This window comes from Neocloeon triangulifer, unplaced genomic scaffold (assembly GCF_031216515.1).
Source record: "Neocloeon triangulifer isolate White Clay Creek 2 clone unplaced genomic scaffold, ASM3121651v1 ptg000015l, whole genome shotgun sequence".
In the NCBI taxonomy this organism is placed as follows: domain Eukaryota; kingdom Metazoa; phylum Arthropoda; class Insecta; order Ephemeroptera; family Baetidae; genus Neocloeon; species Neocloeon triangulifer.
In genome coordinates, this window is record NW_026775557.1 from 4,417,457 (window position 1) to 4,444,131 (window position 26,675).

General features: G+C 37.5%; 1 protein-coding gene across 26 annotated transcripts in view; it reads right to left on the reverse strand.

Annotated features, from left to right (window-relative positions):
- LOC132202737 (microtubule-actin cross-linking factor 1) overlaps window positions 1-26,675 on the reverse strand; it is a 127,881-nt gene that overhangs the window by 31,825 nt on the left and 69,381 nt on the right. For 25 of the 26 annotated variants that reach the window (XM_059629884.1, XM_059629860.1, XM_059629870.1 and 22 more), the window contains 16 exons: window positions 10,001-10,164; window positions 8,776-8,891; window positions 7,063-7,166; window positions 6,424-6,984; window positions 5,360-5,611; window positions 4,933-5,301; window positions 4,393-4,634; window positions 4,102-4,330; window positions 3,674-3,943; window positions 3,432-3,606; window positions 2,835-3,268; window positions 2,397-2,608; window positions 2,184-2,334; window positions 1,976-2,059; window positions 1,144-1,371; window positions 28-128 (listed from right to left, as the gene is read on the reverse strand). In XM_059629884.1, coding sequence (XP_059485867.1) covers window positions 28-128; window positions 1,144-1,371; window positions 1,976-2,059; window positions 2,184-2,334; window positions 2,397-2,608; window positions 2,835-3,268; window positions 3,432-3,606; window positions 3,674-3,943; window positions 4,102-4,330; window positions 4,393-4,634; window positions 4,933-5,301; window positions 5,360-5,611; window positions 6,424-6,984; window positions 7,063-7,166; window positions 8,776-8,891; window positions 10,001-10,164 — 3,692 coding nt within the window. Of the gene's footprint in view, window positions 1-27; window positions 129-1,143; window positions 1,372-1,975; window positions 2,060-2,183; window positions 2,335-2,396; window positions 2,609-2,834; window positions 3,269-3,431; window positions 3,607-3,673; window positions 3,944-4,101; window positions 4,331-4,392; window positions 4,635-4,932; window positions 5,302-5,359; window positions 5,612-6,423; window positions 6,985-7,062; window positions 7,167-8,775; window positions 8,892-10,000; window positions 10,165-19,972; window positions 20,442-26,675 lie in introns of those variants that run through there. The other variant, XM_059629872.1, reaches the window with a different exon arrangement.

The following is a 26,675-nucleotide window of genomic DNA, read 5'->3' on the forward strand; positions in this document are numbered from 1 at the left end:
ATTATATTAATCAAGCAAGATAATTACTGCGAGTTATCTGTTATTCTAGGGTCTGAGTTGAGATCCGACAAGTTGAGCTCTGTCCTGAAGGTGCGGAACTCGCGCGGCTTCATTTGCGACACAATGAGCTGGAACAGAAAAAAAAACGAATTAAAATCATTACTCTTTTTCACAGTGAGTATTCAAAACAATTTTAATTTCTCATTTGCTTCAAGCCGACAAAATTAATAATAATTTGAAATTAAAAGCAGAACTTTAATAGTTATGATTTATAATTTTTCTTCCCAACCGCTCATCAACATAAATGAAAAACTTTTAATTACCATAAGAAATGAAAAATAAATTATTTAAAAAGGACCACTGCACACTTGGATTGAATTTGTAAAGTTTTTAATTTATTTATGAAATAAAACTTTATTTAAGACTTGGAAAACACAATACTTCACTTTTGTGGTAGTTAATATGTATTAAGAAAATTTATAACAGTGACCTATAAAAAAAATACAAAATGAAAACACCTAATCTAAAATAATTGATGACCAATAAAAAATTAATTGATTAAAAAAATTTCCAAGAAAAAATAACAATTCTAGTAAGTTCCGTTTAGAAAATGTTCAAATTGTACACAATATTGAGCTAATGTTTGTAAACAGTTGACTCAGTTAACCGTGAAAAATGCAAACTGCCTTTCAATGAATTGATTAATCGTAACAAGTAAATGCTCAAAACCAGATCTCCTACCTTCTTGGTCGAAACGTATCTTTTCTCCATGTTTTCCGACCAAAAAGGCAACTTTCCCACGGCAATTGTCGCACGCGCGTGTTAAAATCTTTTTCAGCAATGATCTCACACTGACTGTGCGCCGCGCGCTCGCTCACACCACTTCCCACACCCTGGCCGAGCTGCCAAATAAGGAGAAAAGGCGCTGCTGCTGCAGCACCTGTACCTGCCCTGTCGCCCACTCACGACGCCCACGAGCTGATTCAAAAAACACCCAAGCCTAACCATGAAGCGACATTACTTAGGCCACAATTAGTCTGATCGTAATCAACGGCAAATAATTCCCAGCAAATCATATTTCGACGCAAAAAGTAAAGTCGGGCAATTTGCATTTCTCACGTAGGCGAAACAATGATAGCCTACCTTGATCTCAGGGTCGTCAGGGTTCAGAGCCGCAAACTGCTTGATTCTGTCAGACAAAATATCCAGCAGGCTCTGGAAGCGGTGGTTCAGGGTGTCCAGCTGCTCGCTGACCACCTCATCCCCGGGCAAGGAGGACGAGCGCGGTCGCTTTATCTGCTGGGAGGCGTCAAAGCTCGGCTGCATTTCCTCCACCAGCCGCCTGAACTGCTGCAGTCTGGACGCGTAAATCTAGAGAAGGTTAGGGGAGAGCGCGGTTAGAGAGCAAGTTAGTCCGAGGTCAAGGGGAGCCCAGCCAGCAGCATGTTTGACAAAAAGTGAGTGCCTTTCTCCCAGCATAGTATTAAATTGTTTTGATTTTTTAAATAAATTTTGTTACTTCAATGGACGAGACAAGTTACATGCCGCTACAAACGGTCCGAAAGACTCATTTATTTACAATAAAAGATGGAATAAAATATATTTACAATAATTTAGAAAATAGATAGAGAGCCAACCAGGCGTGAATTTATAGAGGCATGCAATTTGTAATTGAAATGTTATCAAAAGAGCCGTTTTTGTGAATGAACTCTAACATGTGAACCGTATTAAAAAACAAATTAAAGCCAGGATTAAAATTTTTCTAAACGGCTCGTGTTACATTATAGATTTTCCTCGTGCCTCGTTTGGCAATATTAATAAGTGTCTATTAGATTAATGAGGCCAAATTATTAATTAAGAAGACATATTTACAAAACTATGATACAAAAATCTGTATGGGAGAGAGTAAAATTTAAAAATAAAAAAATCATTCACTCGATCATCTTTCATTCAGGGTTAGTGTCAGGAGGCGTACCTTTGCCTCCCTAATGTATCTTGATCCAACCACATTGACTTTTTCTAATTGTGGCATGTGTTCGTTCACCTTATTATAAAGTGCCTGCAAAATAATGGAAGTTTAAAGACAATGGCCACAAAATGGGCAGGAGAAGGTTTAGAATTGTCCTGATTGTTGCTTTTTCAACCTTTGACTGATTGAAGGCACAAAGGCCAGCAGAACTTACGGTTGTAGGCTCAATTTGCTCTCTGGCCAGACCCTCCAGGGGAGCCAGAGTCTTCAGCTGCGAGTAGCTCTCATCTATCCAGGAGACCTCCTGCGTGTACTGGCTGCTGTACTTTTGCAACAGCTCGTAGCCAGCCTCACAACTTCGGAGTCTAAATTCAAATTGGTAAAATTAATAATACATAAAAGTGAAGAGAAATATGCTGATTAGTACCTTTCAACCATTTGGTTGCAGACAGAAGCCCATCTGTTGGTGACTCTCTGGACATCTTGTTCAAGTCTGTCAACGTCAGGGTGAGCCCTCTGAGTTGCAGGGCGAGACTTTTCAACCAGGCGCCTGGTGTTGGCAGCGTCGTCTCCAAGTTGATCAATGATGTGCTGCTGTTGCTGCATGTTGCATTGCAGCTGGACAAGCTCTTCGTGCATCTAAAATTAAGATAACAAATTTAATGTGCTTCATATTGAAAGTCTCAGTAAAATTCTTTGTCCCATGAATTATTTTAAAATTTTTTTTAACAATTTTTGACAGTAACAATTTAATTATTGTTAGAAAAGACCACTGAATTTAATTATCAATTGGAAATTAATAATTTTACGTTATTTATAAATATTTAATACGAGGGCTTCAAAACTTTTTAAAATTAGATCTTACTTGTTGCAGTGAATCTAAGTCAGATGGCATTTCACGGAAGGCAGTGAGTTTGAGCTCGTACTCAGACACAACGGTGGTGGCCTCGTCCAAGCCAGCCAGTACAATTTCGACGCACTTCATCCTCTCGATGTAAAGGTGCGACGAGCTCCACAAAGTGGTCCACTTGTTGATGATGGTGTCCATCTTTGTCTGCATGGATTGTGTCTTGCGTGGAATGGAGCGGAATGTATTTTGCACAGCCTCCACTTCAGGCTCCAGAGACTGCAGCCTTTGTTCGAGCTCCTTGTGGTCAATGACCAGGTGCTCCAGGGTGTCCAGGTCTCTAGGAATGGTGGCAACAGCACGCATGGCCAGGGTGTGTTCGATCTCCTCTAGCTGGGTCAGAAGAGTCGAGGACTTCTCATTGAACAGACGAGTCAATTGCTTCATTTCCTCTGTTGGCATAAAAAGTTTCTTTTTAATTTGTTGTAACTCATTTAAAATTGCAAACCGCTTGAATTTTGAAGAATTTGTAAAGTTTCAGAGTCTAACATTAAAAATGCAAATAATTTAATTAGTGGGAGACAGTGGGAGACAAAATTGTTTCATTTGAAGTACCTTCGAGTTTGGCCTTGCGTTCAAATTCATCAAACAGCCTATTGACCTCGTCCATTTCTCTGCGCAGTCTGCGGAGTTGGGGGTCATTAGGGTCACCCTCTTGCAGCAGCTTGTCAGCGTCTTCATTCAGCGCCTTTCGAATGGCATTCCTCTGTTCCTGACCCATGGCAAGGAACTGAAGAAGAAATTGAAAAAAACTTTATAATTCTTTCCTTGAATAACAATGATTAATGAAAGCTAACCTGCTGGAGATCCCAGCTCTTGACAACCTTGATGGTGGCGAAAATCATGTTCTGCCTCATGCGCAGCTGCTTCTTCTGCCAAAGGGCAACTGACCGGTCGAACTGCCTTTGCAGCCTCTCGGCCAGGTCCATGGCGTCTTTGCAAGGTGGCGGCAGACTGAAGCAGACTCCAGGAACGCCAGCGTCCACATTGTGCACCGTGGTCACCTTCCACTTGCTCCTTTGAGCGTTGTCATGAAGAGTTACCTGGTCTCCCTTTTCAATCGAGACCTAGAAAATAAAATTATTTGAAGAATTAATATTTACTTATTCTTTTTGCAAAAATTGGGATCCATTACGGAGCAATCATTTAAATTAAGTCAAGTAAAAAATAGTGATTTTAACTTTACGGAAATTAAATGTGCCTTAAAATATGTATTCGTACTTACATTATTTTGCTTGAAGGTACAGATGGCGTTGACCTTCATAGGTCTCGACACAGGCTGTCTACGCTGCTTAAGGGGCACCACATCCTTAGCTCGGTCAACCAAAGCCTGGACAACCTCACCATAATGAGCAAGTTCTTCTCTGAGCTCCTGCATGCCCTTCAGCAGCCTTTCCCCCTCATCCAGAGAGAATTCAGACACCGAGTAGACGGAGTTGAGCACTTCGTCACGCCTAGAATTCAAGATTTTGGTCACAATTTCTAAGCTTCCAGATTTTTTTTTTCCAAATCTTACTGTGTAATCCAGTGTTCACATTCCCTGGCCTCGCGGAAGAAGGCGTGATTGTGGTTGGCGTGTTTCAGGTGTGTCTCCAGACAGAGGGTCAGCTGGAGTAGCCAGGCCCACTGGCTCTGCATGGCAGTCATGTAGGCCTCGATGGTTTTGGCCGCAGGGTGGTGCTGCAGAATCAGCGCCTCTCCACGGTCTTGGACGGCACTGAACTGGATCTCCCTCTTTTCCAGATCACTCATCAAGTTCTAAATTAAACAACAATACAGAATTAAAATTGTGAAAAAAAACTGATTTTTTAATTTATAGTAAAAGAAAAAAAACATGCAGTGTATGAAGGTTATTATGTTGATGTAAAACACTTTGAAAAGATGATTAAAAAATCTGTATCTCATGCAAAATTGCATATCATTAGGGATAATGATTCCTCTACCTGATGAAATCCAGTCCCATACGTTCGCTTGTGAATTATTGAGATTTGGTTAATTTACATAATGGTAAAAAATGATGTGTTAATTGAAAAAGTATAGTTTCAATTGAATTCACCTCATAGTAATTTTCAATGGCTTGCAAGTCAAGATTCTTGTCGCTCCAGTCGCGTTTGATTTCAGCCTCCTCCTTTTCGCTGAGCCACATGAGTTCGTTGGTGGCCGATTGCAAGAAGTCCTGCAACACCTCCAGGTCGTGCAGACGCTTGGCCGAGATGGTGCGCAGCTCGATGTACATTTTCTGCAGCACAACCAGCTGTTGCGTGTAGAGGATGAGCTCTTCACCGCCAAAGTTGTTCTTGGCTCCAATGCATTGCTCCACTTGGGTGTTGAACTGCTCGATCAGGTTGTGTTCCCTGATCTGCGCCTCCAGTTCGATGTTGACTTCAGCCAGCTCGTTTCCGAATCGGGCCTCACCAATGTTGCTCTGAAATAAAATATTGAAATAATTTTTTTAAAACAATAACTTGGCGATTGATAATTACAAGTTTGTTTCTGCACCAGTCGATGCACTCTTGCAGCTGCCTGAAGTGAATGTTGGTGTCCACAAGTCTGGTTTCTGTGACCGTCTTTGTGTGTCTGGTGACGGTTCTTTCCTCAACTGGGAACGACATGGACGCCAGCTGGGAAATCAGCTTGGTGTGCAGAGTCGAGCGCAAGTTGACCCAGCGCTGGTGCAGCTTCTGCACTCTCTTGTGCATCTCCTGAGCTTGCGGGTACCTGCCATCAAGCAGGACCTGGGAAAATTTGAAAATAGAGTTTAAATAGTATATTATTTATGCAAATTTTAAATTTTAGCAAAATTCTTGCTCTCAGTGGATTTCCTATAATTTCATTTCTGTCAGGCCAATTTTAATATTAAATTTTAAAAGTAAATTCCAATAAGAAGCAATGTTAATTTAAAAAAAAAACCAGTTCTAACAATGATTTTTCTTATGAAGTCTACTTGGAAAATGCATCTATAAACTAAAGAAAAATTTAAAAAAAATATATCATCCAGAATAATTGTTTTTTTTTTTTTGCTTAAGCTTGTCCCCAAAATGAATTACTTTAAAATAAATTGTCTAAAATTTAAGTTTACAAATTGCTGGGAATTTTATTAGCAAAAGGCTTCTTTTGTCTCGTATGATTCTTATTCTTTCAAAAGTGTTTAAGAATAATTGAATTATTGAATGTTACACAATTGGACAAATAAACAACAGTAATAATATTCAAATATAATTGGGAAATGAAAGATAGGCAAGTGGGTGTTTTTTTTCTATATTTTGACTCTCTCAAAGAGAAGAAAAGAATGGAACTTTTTGGAACATTTAACGTTTCAGTATGGGATTTAGTATTAATTTCAGATTTTTATGTTTTTGTGATATCAGAACTTAGAAATAAAAACAATTATGACTTTTGCATTTCTAATTTTTGAATTTCTGACATTAGAAAAACATGTTTTCTGATGAATTATTTTCTGACAAATGCAAAGTGCTGTTTTCCGACAAAAAAATTGCTTACAAATAACAGCGACTCAAATTAATAAAATCAATTTATAATGACACACCTGCACATCAGAGAAGAGAGCCTGGATGCTGTCCTCGACAATCCTGAGCTCGTGCTCCAGAGCGTCGGCGTTGTGCTTGGCGTCGAGCGGGTGCAGACGGTCGAGTCTGCGCGCCTCCTCGTCGACGCGGTGCTCGAGCTCCTCCAGCCTGCCCTCGACGCCCTTCATCTCGCGGTGCACCTTCTCGGCGAGCCGCTGCAGTCTTTCCAGTCGTTTGATTTCCTCCACAATGGCCTGGTCGCGCTCCTGGTGCGCCTGCATCAGCCGGTTCCAGTGCTTCTCGAGGCTGTCGATGCGCAGCTCGGCCTCCATGTCGATCTCGCCTGACGAGGACTCAGGGTGCTTCTCCAGGTCGCGCCACAGGTGCGCCAGCCGGTTCTTGTCGTGCAGCTTCACCGGCACCTCCTCGTTGCGGAAGCGCGACGACTCGCTGGCCAACTTCTTCATCTCGATGAGGGTCGGGGGGAAGTTGCGGTCTTGCATGATCACAAGCTTTTCCCTCATCCAGATGAGCAGAGAGCTGGACACCTCGCGGTACTCTTCGGAGCGTCGTTGCAATTCCTAAAATTCGTCGTGAAAATTTGAATACATAAATCCAGTTTTGTTTACTTCCCAATTGTTGAATTCTTTTGTACTTACAGGGTCATAGAGTGGGTGGAGTGGCGGTGGTTCAGGGAAGACATCGTAAAGGGACGAAATGTAGGTGATGAGTGACTTCTCGTCTGGCTGTGGAATGTCCACATCTGAAATCACAGAAAAGTTTGGTTTAAAACCGAGGCTTAATTAAAAATTAAGGACTCCTTATTAGACAAATTAAGACTTAATAAAAATGGTGATTAAGATTTCCAAATGTCTTTCAACAATAATCGCAAAAATCTGTTTACATTGTTGTGAGGACTTGATTTGACTACAATTATGGCAATAAGAAGTCGTTAAATGAGAGGCTTTTGACATAAAACTGCCCGATAGAATTGTATAAAAAAAAATTTTGAACGTAGCCTATGCCTTGATGAAATGTTAATTCACCCCAAATTAATTCTAGCGATGCTCTTAGGATATTAAAAAAATAATTAAAAAAATATTAACAAACATTTTACATTAGGTCTCCTGGGAAAATGTACCATTTGATCTGTAACGATGATTTTTCCCTACCTTATTCCTCAAAATGAAGGAAATTTATTGCCCGTTCACACTCTGGCATAATATTTGGGGGTAAAGTCGGCAGATTTCAGACTTTTTTCACCTTTTCGAAATCAAAGCTTGCAAAAGTCAAAACATCTTGCTTTGTTTACTGTTGACAAGAAGATTCAAGGCAAATTCAAGGAGATTGACCCGCATCTGCGCCATCTCTGGGGCTCAATTGGCAACTTTATCTTTTTTCCGCGTTTTTAATTAGTAGTTATTTTTGCTAGGTGAGGTGACCTGGGTGAAGGTCGCGACACTGGCGGTCAAACACAGCACCCGATCAAGAGACTTCTCCAAAAATTTCAGCTGTTAAATTAAGCAAACTTTTCTAAATTTAAAATAATTATGTTTTAAACGTTTTGAAGAGAAGAATAATCAATTATCTTATTCTTAAAAATCATTAAATTTATTCATTTGCGAGTTATAAAATTTTATCCGTAAGAGAATTCCTACGTTTAATTTGTTTTTTGAAAAGTTCATTATTATAAGCTTTGCACACATTATTAAATTTATTAATTGAATTCGTTTTTAAATTATCTTGCTTCCGTGAATTATAGTTATTCATAAAAGAAGATTCAGCTTGATAATCAAAATTACGACAAAACAGTAGATCGTTAATTTCGGTATGTGTACTACAGAGTAAAATATGCATCTCTGACATTATAGACTATTGTGATTATAACATTATAAGCGGTAAGCAGATAAAATTTGTACTATGGATTGGAAAAATGTGAAATGTAAAACATATAATATCTTAATTTTGAATTCAAGAAACAAATTTTCACCTCTGATTCTAGATTACAAAAAAAAAAAGTTCAAAATCTTATAAGCGTCAAATAATAAAAATTGATTCACTTTTGATCTAATCAAAAAATTAAAGAGCAAATAAGTGAAGATTCCACATCGTTTCTGGAAATGCAGAACGCGACCTGCATCAAAAGAATTTCCCTAATGCGGTGCGGAAGCGGCCAATGGAAAACGGCTCGAGGAATATCGACCCGCTCGCAAAGGAACATCCAGCGTGCGGGTGGACCAACTGACTTTTACTGCCTCCGTGCAGTTATATGCCCTTTGTATCTTTGCATTGTGTTGGAAATGAAGAACTTTATTGTCTGGGGAGCGTGACGCGGAAAGAGAATTGAAAAAATCGCGAAAGGATGAGCTCACCTTCGGGATCAAGAAGCCTGGTGACTCCGTACTCTCGCTCGACAACGTGGAATGCCTGGTCCAGTCTCTCGCGGTTGGCACGGTTGCGAATGTTTCTCCAGTCGATGAGGTCGGGTCTGAAAAGTTCAAATAAAATCTCGGATGAAAATTAAATAATTTATGCACAGAATAATTAAATCATTTCACTCATACAGTCATTTCTTTGGGGAAAAAAAATATTAAAAAATTTCAGAAGTCACTTGTGACGTCATGTTTAATTTTAATATTGATTCGTTGTTATAAATTTAAAAAAAAAATGTAAATTTAAATAACTTCAATTCATACCTATTTCATACTGTTGAAGATATCATTTGAATTTTCACATTTAAAATTTAATTAAAATTTGTAATCAAAATATTTATTGAGACAAACCGTTTTAATTATTCAAATCAGAGATAAAAATTCAGATTGGTCACAACCTGCATTGTATTAAACTAGCCACTGATCAATACTATCAAACATGGAAGCGGAAACTTCTTTTTTTTTTGTTACTGCATGTATGAGTATGCAAATGTTTGCGGTACAATAAATATCCAGTCGTGTCACTTTCTCTCTATGTTTGCCGCATTGTGTCTGTCAAAAAACTTATGTACTGAATGAGAGAAGCTGTCTCTACTTTTAACTACTGAAAGAGAAACATCAAAACAACTCTCGTGTCTGAAACCATATTGGGTTCGGACGTCAGATTAAACCTCATTACAGAGTGGATGAAAGTAATAAATTTCAGCTTAACCTCCAAGACCTCTGCGGCAGCTTATATGTAATTAATTACAAAAGATGAAAATGATCTTGCGAGCGACTTAAATGGGAACAGCTTTTTATGGTAGGAACAAGCTTGCCGATAATTTTATGCCCATTCAATTATTATTAATAGCTCAATCATCAGGAGGTAATTGACTTGTTTAAAATTTATAAGCTACCATAAATAATTAAACCAAGGGTAATGATATTTTTAATACTTTAATCTCTTTAAAAGGATGGTAATTCTAAACCAGAGATCAACTTACACATTATTATAAAATAAGTCCTTGGCAAAATCACTTCAAGCATAAAATATTGAGCATAAATGTGGAATTTTTTTAATAAAATATTTTTACAAGCTTTTTTTCCTTTTTCAACACCAAGAAAATGTTCGAATTTGCTGTTACTTGTATGAACTAAATTAATTAAATAAAATTATACAGACCTATTGCGATGGATGATGGCGTTGAATGCGAGACCGTCGCGCCAGCTGCCAGTGAAGTCGTTGACGCGGACGCCGGGGTAGCGGGCCGTTGTGCGGCGGGCCCAACGCAGGAGCACGTCTTTGGCATTGACGTTGGGCTCCTGTCCTACCACGATGTCCGAGATCTGCGAACACAAACCGAAAACAATTGCGGTTAGCTTGGGTATAAACCACAAAAATATCCAAACAACAAACGCATAAAAAATTCTACTGTTTACGAAGGATGGATTTCCATTATTGACAAAAGGCGGAAAAAAAAGAAGTGTTATGAGAAAATACAGCTAGGATGAATAAAGAGTTGGGAGAAAACACTTTGGGCTCTTCATTACATACAACAGTTTTTTTTCTTTTTGCCTTTTTGGAATCACACGCGCGGACATATTATGCATTATTATTTAATGGCTGCGGAGACATTTGTGGCGGAATGGGAGGAGGATTAGATGGCGATGGCACACAAAGCTGGCGCCCGTCACCATCAAAACGTATGGAGTCGCCGAGCAAAAAATAAGAGCAGCTCGCAATTTTTCTTCTTTACTGCTTGTGGGGCGGACGGCAAAATGAATGTGTGCGGTATACATTAGGTGTATGTACGTGTTTCTTACTTTGATGCGGTTTCCTTGAAATATTAAATTTTGCACAGACGAAAAAGTACCTCAACTTATTCGCATACAATACAGTTTGTGGAGACAACTTCCTCAAATATTGAAAGGAATAAATTTTCCTCTTCCCTTAAACTGCTTAAAGTCTTAAAAAGAATTAAAGGGGTTCAAGATGTTGTCAGAAATGTCAGATTTTATTTGATATTTATTTTATTTTATAGAATTTATAAAACTATTTTTTCATGATTTTATATCTGAATATCAGAACGAGACAAATAAATTATTGAATGGAGTTACCCACTAATACAAACATGATGAAAGTGACAGGTGATTTTTATAAGAATTATAAAATATTGTTGTTGAAACAAATAAACTTGCAACTGTATTCAATAAATCTAATCAGAAAAAAATTCTACCGTTTTAGTTAAAATTAAATTAAATAAATTAATTTAATAACAAAAATACTAAAAAAAAAAAATTAAAAATATTTTTATCTTGAAAAATGTGGTACATTTATAAATTTTTATTTTTTAATTTTCTGTTTTAAATTTGAAAATTAAATAAACGTAACTTGCAATTCGTCGAAAGATTTGAAATAAAGGATAATACTCCAAAAGGAGATTTGTAGTATGCTTTTAATTTTTAAGGGGATGGAATATCTAATCCTTTTGAGTTCAGCGATTTTTTTTATAATTTTATTTTCTTAAGAGATCAAGTCCAGTTTCAATTTTGGTAATTTTTGTTAAGAATTTCCACCTTGGGTGTTAAATGTAAAAAAATGACCTAAACAAAAATTATTTTACAATTAAAAGAATTTAGCATAAACAAATCTGAGTAAAATTCACAACTAATATTGCTTACTAATTGAAGCAGAAATATGTAATCCTTTAGAGAAAGGTGCTGGTTATTGATTTTAACAATATATTTAAAGCTCGAGGTAGCAGCTGGAAATTCTGCATTATTTACACGTTTATTTCCTTGATCCTGCTGCCCTCGGCAGACATTGACAAATTGTGTTTGCGCCGGAGCAGAGAGGCTGCGATAAATAAATTGATCCCAATCCCGAAAGCGTCCCGTGAGTTTTTCGCAAACGACGGCTTTATAAAGGTCCTTTCGCAAAACGAGAGTGGCGTAAAAACGGCTGTAAATCTCTAAAAACTCATTTAAAGAATACAAATTTAGAGCAGACTTAAAGTAAAGGTCAGAGCGGAACAAGCACGTGAGAGGAATCGCATGTCTCGTTCTTATCTAAGCTTTTCACCTCTATCGAAACTTCATCCACCCTGTGTCGTATTTAAACATAGCCCAGCTGATCGTCTCGGGCACACACGGTTGCGAAAATCGATTCTCTTTGCCTGCACGGAAGGTCGCAGACGGACACACGTTCAAGCAAAACCTCGGCGACGCCAAAACTCAGCACGCCTCTCACCAAAAAGGGCAAAAAATTCGGTCCGGGCGTAGGTATAACTCTTTTCCTTTACTTGGGGCAATCAGCAGGAAAACGGCCGAGATCTTGCGAATACCGAATGCCCACACGTTTCGCCATATGGCTTGTAAATAATGAAAAGAGCGCGACGTCCCACGCGCTCTGCGGAGATATAATTCTCTCCTGGTGGATGATAAATTGTTTCAGCAGTGGGATTCAAATTCGAGCATCTGCCACTGTTTTTTCAAAGATCAGATTGAAATGTCATATTCCTGTTATTAAGAAACGTGTTAACCTTCAAAGAGGTCAAAAATTTTAATTCCTATAAAAAAAAATTATTTGAAAAGCACTACTTTATGCAAAAGTAAAGATTTAATCAAAATGTAAATAAATAATGATTAAAAGATCTGTGGAAACAATTAAAATTGTATTTTGGATTAAAAATATATTTAATAAAAATGACGTAGATGCAACTAGATGCATTTATTTAATAAGCTTTAAACAACCCAATTTTTATTATTAGTTTCTTATAATTTTTTAATCTTATTTATTTATTTATTTATTTATTTATTCTCCATTCAGATACATGAAATACACAACATCTTACATCAAGTCAATACACAAAAATTAAATATCTAATATCTAATATCTAATCAAATAATTTTTTAATAACCTAATTGAAAACTGCATTTAAACCCATCAAGTAAACCCTTAATTCAAATTCACAGCATGAATCATGCATAAAAAATGTATTTTCAGTTTAATTAAAAGCTGTTTAATTTACCCCCCCCCCCCCCCAATAATTGAAAAGTTCACAAATTTTTATGCCACAACAAAGACAAGAAATAACGAAGCCGCCAAATCAAAATGGATGAGCTAATCAATGTAATGGAATGGATAATTGAAGGTCATGTTTGGGTCGCGTGACCGGCAGCCGATTAATAGTTCATGTGGCCCAATTCGGCCATGCACGAGTCGGTCTACTTCAAAAACACAAACTTCCCCGGGGAATTATTCGTGTTCTACCGTGTTTGCAATTTTCCACCCACTCGAGTCCACATACACACCAATTAAACAGGTTTGGCCTTGACTTTGCCCGGCCAGATTAATTTGCATGTGAACGTGCTCGAATGGAATTTTAAACATTCGCTCGGCAAAACGATTTGCAAATTTAATTATTATTCGCGAGCTCGGGCGAATTCATTCGTGCTCCAAGGATTTCTTTCCTCGCTGCTGCGAAACGAAAAAAAATTAACCGTGCGCTGAAGATGGGTGTAGGCAGGTTCAGATATATTCGTTTTTGCTCAGCGCACTGCTGAGCTCATTGTTCGTTTGCACGGTGCGGGAAATCGAAACACTGCACAAACCGGGAGCGCCGAACTCGCTTTCGACGCGGCGTGAATTTAATGATGATTAACTTGAAAATGGGAGAAGTTGTCTTTGCGAAATTTGAACAAAAAATGAGGTTCATGATAGAATGAATTGTTCAAGTAAAGCAATTTTACAATAAAAATTATTTTGATCATTCATTTTAAACTTCATTAATAATATAATTTTAAAATTTTATTTTAATATCATTTATATGAATTGATTTTACGTCGGACGCTTGTGTTTCTTCGATATATGTGGACGTAGAATAAATAATTAAGAATTGATAAATAATTTAAATATCAAGTCATACCAACTTACTTATATATTTTATTTGTAGAAAATAAAAATTATTTTTTGTTTTGAATTTATAGGATTGAATGAAATTTTGAAACAGAAGGAAAAGGATAACAACGGTTGATTTGCAAATAAAATGTATTTTAGGCATTTACAGCTTAAAAACTATGCAAAATTGACCTCGGGATTCTTCAACCAACTTACTAATAGACAAAACCTCTCTATTTATCAGCAACTATCTCATAGAAAACATATTCATTATCAGTTTTCTTATCAGTTACGAGCAAAATAAAAAGACAGGGTCTTCTGTTATCGGAAAAAAGCTTGATCTTAATCCCACATGTGAGCAAATATCTTGAGTTTGCTGCAAGTGGCGATCGCAGATCACCTCCGATCAGCCAGCATATTAAATTAATTTGAATGACATTCCTGACAGGTCTGATTGAAAAACACCGGCAGCTGCTGCTGAATCACCTAATTAAATCTTCGGCGGCGCGGATGGCGCAAGAAGCTAATTTTCTCCATTCATCGCGCTGAATTAGAACTAATTTGCGTTAGCACCGGTCGTAAAACGCAGCGGGAGCGAACGAAATTTATTTTCCCTAAAATTTTTGAATTTATTTGATTCGCACACGCGCGGCTGAGAGTTGTAAAACGTCCGCTTTTTATGTTGTAAACACCATAAAGTGCCTCTGGTAATATCTCTTTTTTTTTGTAATGGCGAGTCAGGAAAATGCGGCATGCCCATTTAAGGTTGAGCTATGCCGAGCTGCTGGAAGAAACATAATAAAAACACAAACGCGGCTGTTCAGGTAGGATAGTTACGCAAAAGGCTTAACACAAATAATTGTGTTTTTGCCGAATGCAGTAATGAGTTGACAAAAAAATTTGGAAACCCTCTCACAATTCTTCAATAGATAGGCTTCAAATTTCAAAAGAAAGGCACTTTTCCCTCCCTTGATATGAATATAACAGTTTCAAGATGTCATGATATCTGTATGTGATTATTGATAGTAGAATTCGTACGACTATTTCATGAATTTAATCTTAATTTTGAGGAAGGAGGAAGAAAGAATTTATGGATGCATAATGACAAAAATTTAATGAATGGATGAAAAATATATGTATTATAAAATAAAGCTCTTAAAAAAAAAACTAGAAAAAATATTTCATAAAACTAATAAGAAAGATAAAAAATAACAAAATATAGCAAAGTAAATAATAAAAAATTTATATCATAAAATAAATATTGTTAAATAGATTTTTATCTTTAAAAGAAATTGAGTAAATACATTAAATATATTGATAAATTAACATTTTAAATTACAAATAAAATTAATATTGTCAAAAAATATGTTAAAATAGACAATAATTATTAACAAAAAGGGAGAAATGCGGACTGCTTATAATTTAAAACCTAGGATTTTTTCGTTTTTTTTTTGTCTTGCTAAATATTAGTGGCCGGAAATTATTTTATGCTTTTAGGGTTAGCTTTTCTTGTTAAACTTTATTAATTTTTTTAAGAGATCAAGTCAAGCATCAATTTTAATTTTTTTTCATGAATTCCATATCCAGCGTTAACTTTTAAAATTAAATTTTAGGCAGGCGAGTTTCAAATATGGCTCAACACAAATTGTTGCTTCTTGGGCGAATGCAGCGATGAGTTGCCAAATGATTTGAGAGAAGTTTTCTTATTTGGAAGGACAGATAAATACAAGGAAAAGGTGAATTAGGTCCTTTCTCTTTTATTCAGGCAGGACCAAAATTGGTCAGGATCCAATAAACCGTGAAATTGAAAATGGCCGGCCAGCCACAGTAAATTATTGTGGCTCTGATTGTGTAATATTTTATTTCCCTATTGATGAACTATTTCTGAAATATTTCATAAAAATCAACATGAAAAAGATGTGCTTAATTTGAATCCCAAGAGATTCATCTTTAAAATGTAGAACATAAGAAATTAAATTTTTTAATTTAATAAGAAATAAAAAAGGCACATTTCCGCACTCATTAATTCTTCTAGTCTTCATGCAAAAGCATAAAACAAGTGTTTTTTTTTTTCTTTTCTTTAAGAACTTTTTGACAATTTATATTCAAAACCTATCTTGGCTTGAACAAAGACGCACAAAAGGCGACATAGTAACATTTTATCCTCTTGATATCTTTGTAGAAAATTATCGTGCAAAAGCCAAAAGCCAACCGAGAGTGATTCTGTGAAAATTGCGCCCGCAGCGGTGTGAGATGAGTGTGGGCTGCGGAGGCCTTGGTCCCCTTTGTCTGCGCCTTACATGGTGCAGCCCAGGCACAGCATCTCTCTCAGCCAGCAAAGTGCACTCGGGCCGTTGTTCCAAGGCGCGTGTTTTTTTTATTTATATTTTGTTTCATTCACTCGCTGTTGCATCGTGGGCGTTTCAGACGCGATACCGTACGAAAACCTTATGCTTTTATTTTTATTTTCCTCCAGAGGTTTTCGTAAGCATTGCGTAATCGGCGGCGACACCTTTTTGTTTTGTCCGTGCCGTAGATGGCAGATTTCTTAAGGCGCTTAAAAACGCCGTGACTCACGGGTCGAAAAAAGATGTGACGGCTTGTTTACCTTTTGCTTCGTACGGAGAATTCTCCTGCGTAACGCTTGCAATTTCAATTTTCACCATTAGCAATTATTCATGAGCGTGAAAATTAACGTTTAAATTCGTGATGCCATCAATTTGCTTTCGAAGTTCAACACAAGGCTTGGAATACAATGACGATAATTTTTTCTTTCTCTTTTCACATTAGGAAAAAGAGTGAAAAATATGGCATAAATATTGAACAAATGAATATCTGAATTAATTAAGAGGATTGGGGCAGTCCAATTCTTTCTGTTCTCACATACCCCGCCCCAAGCTAAAGATATCAATAATGAGATTTACACCACTTGATCATCTTAGTTCCAAGGCAAGTTCGGTAAATTTTCATCAAAAAATTTTCAAAATTGCGGGTTTTATGGGACATTTTGAAAATATAAAAAAACGCAATTACTTAATTAGTAAAAATTAATAAAACAAATTATTTAATATTAAAATAATTATATTAAGGAACTAAAAATTAATTAAATCTTGAAATATTTATTAAAATAATTACAAATTAAATTGTTTTGTTTAGTAAGAGAGACAAGAAGATGTTCCACGTTCGCCGACGCGTGTTTGCAGAGACGCAATGTTTACTCGCGAATTAGTGACAAACTCTAACTGGCTGGCTTGGGTTCTTAGATGCGAAAAGAGCCAGGCGGCGTCACCGACCGACCGACGGCGCGCCACCCTTTCTTTTCTTTGCCTTCATCATTGCTTGGTACACAACGTTTCACCGAGAGTCTTATCAGCCGGTTTGATCTTTCAATTAATACGAACACATCTGATTATATCTATCAAGTTTGAAACTGTCTTAATTGTGAGACAAGCTTGGCTAATTTGTTTCACAAACAAACGTGATTAGAAGGCCTTGATTGTGCTGTGCAAAGTGATTTTTTTTTATACACATGCAATTCAGGTTTTTTGGTGTTTTGGTTCAAATGAGGTCACTTTGAGAGATAAAGAGTAGAAACAAAGCGTGAAATCATTTTTACGAGCCCGACTTTCCTGTTTGTTCGTTGCAAATAAACAAGAAAAGTTAGGTATTTTCTATTTAAAGAGCGTTTTGTGAATGAAAAGTTGTAGGGCTAAAAGCTTAGCATGGGATTTCATAACAAAAGCAGGGAACTTTCAAACTAAAGTAGATTGGAAAGAAAATTAAAAAATTAATTTATTACAGTTGGAGATGTTGTCAATTTTTCGAGTTAATGTTAAAATAAAACATTTTCTGCCTAAGAAATTTCATTTTACATTATTTATTTATTTTCATCAATTCATCCACTGCGAGAATATTTTAAAATTATAAAAGAATTACTTAAAAAAACAAAACCTCCTATTCTTCCCAGTCATTTCAAACTAACAGATAAGAATACCCAATTTTTCGCTCATAATAAAATAATTTGCAAGGTGCTGAAGACGTGATTGGTGGGCAGAAGTGCCTCTTATTCAAATCACGTGAAAATTAACTCTGCCAAAATGACACTAGTTCGCACTTATTGCGGTGGGTGAAAGCTGCGAAACGCGTTCGAGACAAGCTCCCGACTTGAAATAAAGTGGGTTGGCGTCAAATTGATTAAATGTCACTGTAACAAGATCAAATCCGCACAAGTAGGAGGCCTCCCAGCACATTTTACGACGAGCTTTTAGTACATCGCGTCAGATCGATTTGCTATATATTATGTAAGAAATAAAAACTTTTGATCGTTTTATAGTACAAGACCGTAAAAGCAATAAAAATGAATCGACTCGAGTGCTGTTTTGAATGCGTCAGTGACCTCTGCGTGAAACAATTAAAAAGCTAAAGAGGGAGCTTCACCATCAGGCACTTCCTTTTGATCATCACCTGTGTTAGCGGCGAGACCGGATGTTGGCAAGACCTTAAAAATTTTCATAGCAAGCACACCCACGGCAGCGAAACGCACACGCAACTTGCGTATATTTTTAAACAAGGAAAATTTAATTATGTTCAAAAAAAGAGGCTCGAGGTCTCAGGCAAGGTTTTCTTTTCCAACAAAAGCGATGGAAGCGCACGTCGAGTAATTAAAAGCTGTTTGTCATTGTATTAAGCAGATTGTAAATAGGCCAGGTGGAAAGAAGTTGGCTATTTCTATCCGTCGCCAGCAAAGACAATCAACCGGCAATCCTTGGCCGCGGCGTGAAAAAAGGCAAGTGCATTAGGCCCTATTTGCCATTTATGGGCGTGCAGCCGTGTGTGATGTAACCTGGATAACTGTCAATTAGGCTCCATCGTTCATGTCTCCTACGCCGCGTTGCATAATTTATGAATGCACTGCCCTCGCACCACAGAGATGCTGCACAGCCTATTATAAATAATTGCATCGCGGTGTTTCGGTCCAGCAGCCGACTAATGGCTTGTTTGCATTTCGAGTTTTCCGCACAGATGGCTCAATTGGAAACTAATTTCAGCCCATTTTTTTCAATATATTGCAAAAATTTGCAAATAAGATATTAAAAGAATATTTCCAGCAAAATGATAAATTTTACTGTCTTTAAAATTGAGAGTTGAAATGTTAATTAAAATTAATTTCTATCCAGTAGCCATCTTTCAGTGGTTAAAATTATTAGACATATTTATGAAAATTTCCCCCTTATAAAATTACAGAAGCTGTCAACTTTCCCAAACAATGAATGACAAGTCTTTGTCTTATTAAATTTTTTTTTAAAGCCGATTTATAGTTTTAATATGACGATCAAATTTCATAAATCATTGTTGCTGATTTTTACACCAGCCATATCAAATGTTATAAGAACAAAACCTAAGGTGATTTTTGTGTACAGGTGATTGTTTTTCATGATAGGAATGCGACAGGGAACGAAATTAATGTCGCACTGTTCTTTCTCAGGCGCATCCAGCCGTACAAAACGTGCGAGTGGTAATGAAACTGACAGAGTGGTGTGTCAAGATTTTCCCACAAGCAGACAAATTTGGAGGCCAATTAATTCTATAGGACTTTTGAGAAACCAATCTTTTAAACGTAGCTGACAAAGATTGAAATTATTTCAACATCATGCAATTTTATTTTTTGCTTCAAATTCTAGTATCAAACTATCTTAAAGTACTGATATACTTGGTACAAAATTGAGTGAATGTGTCTAATTAATTATTAAGCAGGTGTAATTTCATATTTACTTAAATCATAGTAGATATCGTGGAACGCAAAGTATAAATCATAATTTTACAAATAATTAACTGACTGACAATATGTCAAACATTATGTATTTTAAATTAAATTAAGAACTATTTAACATATTTAATTGTGCGATAATATTATTTAACAATAAGATATTAAAAAAGAGTTTTTACAATTAATATATGTAGCTATAATATAAATAAAAAAATTAAATAACAAATTAAAGAAATAATTATTTTTAAAATTGGGAGTTTAAAACGAGAAAAAACTATATTATAATTTATCAAGTAAAGTTGAATAATTAAAATAAATAAACATGCAAAGATAAGAGACCACGTCAAGATTGTCAGTAAATTAGAATATTATCTTTGTATAATAAGTAGAGATCTTTTGACTTTTGAAAAGTTGAAATGATAATTTATCAATTAAAAATTATTTAACAAGGCTCGATAAATTACTGATCTTGTAAACAATAAATTAACCTTGAATCGTTTGCTGGTGACGTATCGGGGGACGGCGACGCTGACGGCGTTGGCGGCGACCGGCGGCGGCGCCGCCTCGAGCAAGACGCGCGTGGGCGGGTGGACGAGGCCGTGGTGCTGCGGCCGGCTGAGCAAGTCCTCGGTGACGGCGCGTTCCTCGCCGCGCGTCAGCGTCGTCGTGCGTTTGAAGACGCGGCTGACGACGCTGCGGGTGCCGCCGTGCTTGGAGGTGGTGGTGCGTTGCGAAGTGTGGCCGCGCACCTCGGTGCTGAGGCGGCGCCGCGAGTACACGGCGCTCAGCTCGTCGTCGCGCACGTGCGCGTCGACGGCGTCGGCCAGGTCATCGCGGTCCTCCGTCTCGCGCCCGCCCAGCATCGACAGGTTGCGCGTCGGCGACGCGTTGCCGCGCACGAAACGATACATTGTTTCGAAAAAGGGTTTGTTTTGGAAACTTCAAACAATCACCAGTGCATTGTTGCACCCAGGCTCGCGAACCGACAACTGATCGTGTCTGTGTGTCATGCTTTGCTGATCCACAGGTAGGCCGAGCGGCGGCGGCGACGGGCGGGGGAACCGGAGGGGCGATCATTATTATTACGTATTATGTGTGCGTGGTGGAGCAGAGAGGCGCCTACACACGGTTCTCTTTTTTAACAACACAGATCGCACTTGCAATTTTTTAAATAGCAATTCCAATCATTAAAATCCTGTAAAAAAATTGAGTTCTGTTGTCTTCAAAACTTTATTTAATTTTTTTTTTTTTAATGATTAACTTTAATTTTATAATTTATTTATTTTTTATTTTATTTAAATCTATGGACGATCTTAATACTAAATTTTTTTATTTAAAACAATGATACACTCATGGTTAACTAACAATAAGTGATAATTTTTATTAATATTTTGTTCATGGATGCTGAATTGAACTCGTACAAAAATTAAAATTCAAAATATTGAAATATTCACCTGACATTTCTTTCAATAGAGGCTTGAGCAATGAACTTAAGCAAACTAGAATAAAAATAAGCTAATTGTTGATTGTATTGCTATGAGTATTTTTGCGCCTCTCATATTTTAGGTCAGTCCCCGTCTCTCTAGCAACATTATGCGGTCTCACATCACCATTGAGGGGAACTGCAAACCTCCGACTGCCTTCCACTGGTCGTCATATATATTCAACTCGTCATTATACTTTTATAATAGACACCTCCGTACGCCGTCTGTTTGCGCCAAAATTTTGGCCCTCGTGGCGAAATTTGGCCATTTTTGGCGCGCTGATATTTGTCTGCGGCGATAATAGCGCACGGCGGATAATTAGCGCCTCAAATATCGGCCGTTTTCGCGCCAGATGGTCAGTGCGCGGCTTGGGAAAGATCTTTTGAGAAGAAAGAAAGCGTCACCTTTCGCAACCGATTCGTCAATATTTTATAATAGGAATGCAAATGCCGCCGACCTTGCAACTTGCCCAATACCTTCGTGGCCTTGCCAGGTCGGCTCAGATTGACCTTTTGACCCCGCAGAAGTATAGATTAATGATCTCGGTGTTCTTTTTCACAGATGGTTTACATTTTTATTTCGTCCCACTGATTAATTCCACATTCAGTAGAATTTATTAATTGTATTCAATGAAAATACTTTTTTGAATGAGTGTGTCTGATGGGTAGGCAGTTTGTTATGCTTGTGACGTCACTCGTTCAGAGTCAAGTGGGTGTGCGGCCAAGGCTAGTGACATATCGGGCAATCAATTAAAGCTTCGCGTTTTTAATTTATTGTGCGCCGAGATGAAAGGAATGAAGACAAGCTGGTGGGTGTCGGATCCATTTCATACTTCGAGATGAATGTTGAATTTTTAACGCCGCGTCGGAACGGGTTTGCTACATTACGGCTCACGGCCAAGGGTACAAAGCAAATTTCGGCTCTAAATAATTAATGGAACTCGTAATACAAGAGGAATTAAAATCGGAGAATGGATTATCGACGTCAAAGCAGTTCCATTCATAGTCCCCTGGGGCGGCGTTTTTACTTCGCGTCTTGCTTGGAAACGGTCCAAGTTGCCATTGTAGACGCGAAAGTTTCTCTCCATCTTTGTGTAAAGTTTTTATGCTTAGGGCAATATCAACTTTGTTGACTTTGGGCAAGGCGAAAAGTAAACACGGTATAGAGAATAATAATCTAAATTTCAGAGATTGAGTATTTTATTTTCTGATTTTCCTAAATTGTTTGTAAATTACTAAATTTTTCTTTTGGATATTATAACTGAAATATTTGTGCAAATATTGCCCGTTGATTACATCAATAAACTAAATTATTTGTAATCAAATTTAAGAAAGCCTTAGTTTAAATTAAGTTAATTTTATTATAAATCTTTTTGGTGAGGACAAACTAATTATTTGAGATGCATTAAGCGTTTTTTCTAGTTCTAAATCAACTCAAATCGGCAACACAATACCAAATTCAGGGCGTTCGTTTGTTGATATTTTCCTTGAAAAGTGATTTTGAAATCAATCGGCAAAGGAAAGCGAGAAGGGTGCCTTGGCTCGACGGTATCAGCGACAATAATTACCTTGCGCGAGGCTGGCGATGTCGCTCGTCGTTTTATATTCCGGAGAACAATGGTCGTAAAAAGGCGCGGCGGCAACGAGCGGCTCATCTGTGCATAATAATGTGCACAGGCACCTCTCAGTCAGTCAGACCGGAGAACATGACGCCCAAATTGCTTAAAGCGCACGGCATGACTGAACGAAGATGAACAGGGCGAGAAAGCGATAAATTCTGCTCGGGCGACGATATAATTGATCATTACAATTGATTACAATTGCAACTGGTGCTAACGGCATTATGCTGGGTGGTAGGCTGATGATGGATGGTCAGGATGGTGTTAGTGTTTATGTGTATAGCACAATTTGAAAAGAGACTGTCGAGACAGCATTTTTTTTTGTTCTAGGAATGTTTTAATGCATAAAAGTTGAATTGTTGTTTTGATTAATTTATAATGAAATTAAAGAATAACTTAAGGTCCATCGATTTTCCAGGGAGATTTTCCTCTTAAAAATATCCAGTCATTAAGTTCATGAATATTGATTGTGTTAATATAAATGATTAAGTGTTTCAATATTAATTAAAGTTTTAATGCAGTGTGAAGAGCTGCATTTTTTTTTTGTAAATAGGAAGAGTTTTCAGTGTTAATTCAATAAGTAAAAAAATTTAAAACAATTTAAATAACAAAAATGAAAGATTTTTTTGTAAATTTACTAAAATCAAATGATTTTTAAATATATTATTTTTTAAGATACAATTTTAAAATTTATTTTCTATCTTTCATTGTAGTTTTATTTCAATTTTAAAACTAGTCGACACAAATAATATGTGCACACTATATTAACTCGTGTGTTATGAAGGAATCCATCTGGGAATTTGTGCCTCGTTCAAAGTTCACATAGGCCACCCGCACGACCGGCAAGCTCTGCTGGTCGCCTGAGTGAGTTTCCAACAACTAATGCACGCACGGCGGCTTTAACGAAATTTATTACTCCTGCGATACGCGCAAATCCGACGTCGAAATTACGAGCAAATATTGAGACGCAAAATTATCTCGGTTGCAGAAAATCCAGCTATTGCGCAGAATTTCTCCGGAGCGCACGTGACCTTGCTTTGAGACAATGTGAGCCCGAACATGACCTATTAAGCGTTCGCTACCGTTGACAAACACACTGGCGAAATTATTTTGGCACCAGATCGAAGGAAATGTGTGCAGGTGCGTCACGACTTAATAAGGAAAGTTCCAGGCCTAGGAATAATAAAAAAAAAATTATGAATAAAAGCAGGCAGATAAGCGGCTTTAAGTGATTTAATGTGAAAGAAACGTGCTGCTTTAATAAAAAACTGCTGCGGATTTGCAAGTGAAAAGCGTTCTGGTGCAAAGTCGTGGAATGGAAGCTTGTGAAAAATTGTCATTGAAAGTTTCATGTTTGTGTAAGTAAAAAAGCTTGAAAGCCAAAATATAAATAAATAATAGGCTTGATATTTTTCAAAGGAAGCCTGATCATTGGAACTTTCTTATGCTTGCCGGCGAGATTATGTGAAAAATAGGTGATTTTGTTTTACCAAAACTGTGTTAAGAGTTGAAAATACATTGAATAGACTATTTTTCTGAAAATTAATGTGGAATCATTCATTTCAAAAAGGTTATTTGAAGTGATTCTAAAATCTCAATTTTAACTTAAAAAATTTACTCTATATTTGGACTTCCTTTGTTCATTTTCAACAAATGTTAAAAAGGGTGATCAACTATTTTTCCCATCATTAATAAATGAAATAAAAAAATAATGTGTAGACTTTTCAAAATTCATCATGAAATTTTTGAAGACCGACAAACGTTTCTTACAAAAATTTTAATGTTTCGTTTTTGAGAAAAATTCGTGCAAAAATTTTGCAAGCCCAAGCAAAAGAGATGAAAAATTCAGATGAATCCAATCCAAAAGTAGTGCATTTTAGTGAAATGACAAAAGGTGGAGTCGTCGAAAAACACCAAGAATGTAAAAAGCATAGCCGTAAATTTTCAAAGTTTTATTGCAATTTCAATTGATTTGTGTGCAAGTGGAAGAAGCGTTGCAATTGTTGAAGCACCCACCGGTCGTCGCCGCGTCGGGGTGGGCGAGGGTAAGAAAGGCTCGACGGACGACTTGCGGAAGGCGGCCAGCAACGGCGAGGAGGGGCCCGGCTCGGGGCTCCTGCTGGGCCCCGGGTGCTGCTGCTGCTGCTTTTGGGCCCCGACGACGAAGGGTTCCCAGCGTTCGTGCAGAAACCGCTTGCGGGCGCCGTGTTTGAGGAAGGGCGACGCCAAAGGGCTGCACGGCGTGCTCGGGGGCAGTCGTGCGGGGGACGCGATTGGCGATCGGGGCGGGGGCGGCGTGCCCGGGGGCGCGGGGGCCGTCGCGGGGCTGGGAATGCGAATCGGACTGGGGCAACGCGAACGGGAAAGCGCGGTTTGAAGCAATTTCCACGGCATAATTTTTTAATTTTTGTTAAATACTTTTAAAATTTGAATCACTATTAATAGAGGCAGTCTTTTTGTTTGCTGTGTTTGATTGTAAAGAATTGAATTTATCACTAAAGGCGGAACACAGAGGAGACAGGACGAATTCAACTGCAATAGAAAAAAACGGGGTTGCTCAAACTCTGCGGACAGAAATGGTGCTGCTTTTTCTAGAATTTCAGTCACGATTTCTCAGCTGTCGGAAAGGGTAATTTTCATCTCTTCCGTAGTTTTGCTTTTTTTAACCCAATGAGGAAAGTTTTGTCTTGGCACTACGCCAAAGTCCAGTTAAATTCTTCTCAGGCAATAAACAAGCACGTAATAAATTCCAAAGTTTCCGAAATGCAATTTAAATTTTTCACAAAAAAACTTATTGCGTCTTAAATTTAAAAGTTGAAAAATTAGCAACAGAAAAAGAAGCACGAAATTTTGCGGAATTTGAGCAAACCTGCGAATTTGACGGAGAAGCACAAGTCAGACAGGACGAATTTCGAATTTGGAGAAAAATATTGTCACTCTGCGAAAAATATTATTTTTTTTCCGGAAGGAATAAAACAGTCCCTTCGGAGACTGTGAGTGATATGGTCGCACACGCTTTTGTCTCGTCCTAGACGATTTTGATGCAGACGGGCTCGACAGGCCACTGGACCACCCTCGGTGGACACTTTCTGCACATGGCGAGCGCTCCTCGCGGTCGGGGGAGCAGCCCGCCTGCTGCGGGTGGCAAGTTTCTATCGACTGCTCTCTGTGGTGGTGCCGCGTGCCCGGGAGTTGCCGCAGCCTCAACACTTTCCGTTTCGGGCACGCGCGCTTCTGTTCACCCGTTTTGGGCACGCTTTGAATTTATCAGCACTCGGCTTGGGCTGACGTGGAAAATGGAAATGGGCTCTGCTTTTGGCTTGATGGCTCTTTTGGCACCCTTTGCATTAGGGTGGAAAGCAACAGACCCCAAATTCATTTGAATTTAAAATAAAATAAAATAAACTGTTGCTTTAAAAAAAGTGGATTTTCTCCAAATTATTGTGACATTTTACTGTTCTAAATAATTAAATTGGTTTTGCTTTTAAACCAGAAACTTTTAATAATCAAAAAGGGCAAACTATGTTTTAATTCTCCAATTTAAAGTTGAAATTTTGACATTTTAATTTGTTTTCCGAGAATTGGTTTTCTTGCTCAGTTTCTGAATCCAAGTTAAAATTTCTTTAGAAGATGTTTTATTTATTTAATTATATAATTTTTCATTCTTGCATAACATTTTGAAAGATGAATTTCGCATTAGAGATGACTTTTTAACTAAAAAAACTTTAGCTTAGCGGAAAGGGTGAATTTTCTCCAAATTTGCAAGCCTTTTTATATAAATTTTATTTAATTAAAAACCGTTTTGTATTACAATAATTCTCTAGCTATTTCTTAATTTTTTTATTTCATCCTTGCAGGACGTTTTAAAATATTTTCCTTTTTTATAAAAAGTCACGTTTCAGAGCTTCTAAAATAGTCTGTTGTGACATATTTTCTCATGAACTCCTCTCTCATTAGAATTCATGAGTGGAGAGCAAATCAGAGCTCGCCGGTCGCTGCCAACGACCACTTTTGCAACAAGTCGGATGATTTGCATCGATTCGCGTTTGGCCGCGATGCAAAAATCATATTTCATCCAACACAAAGCGT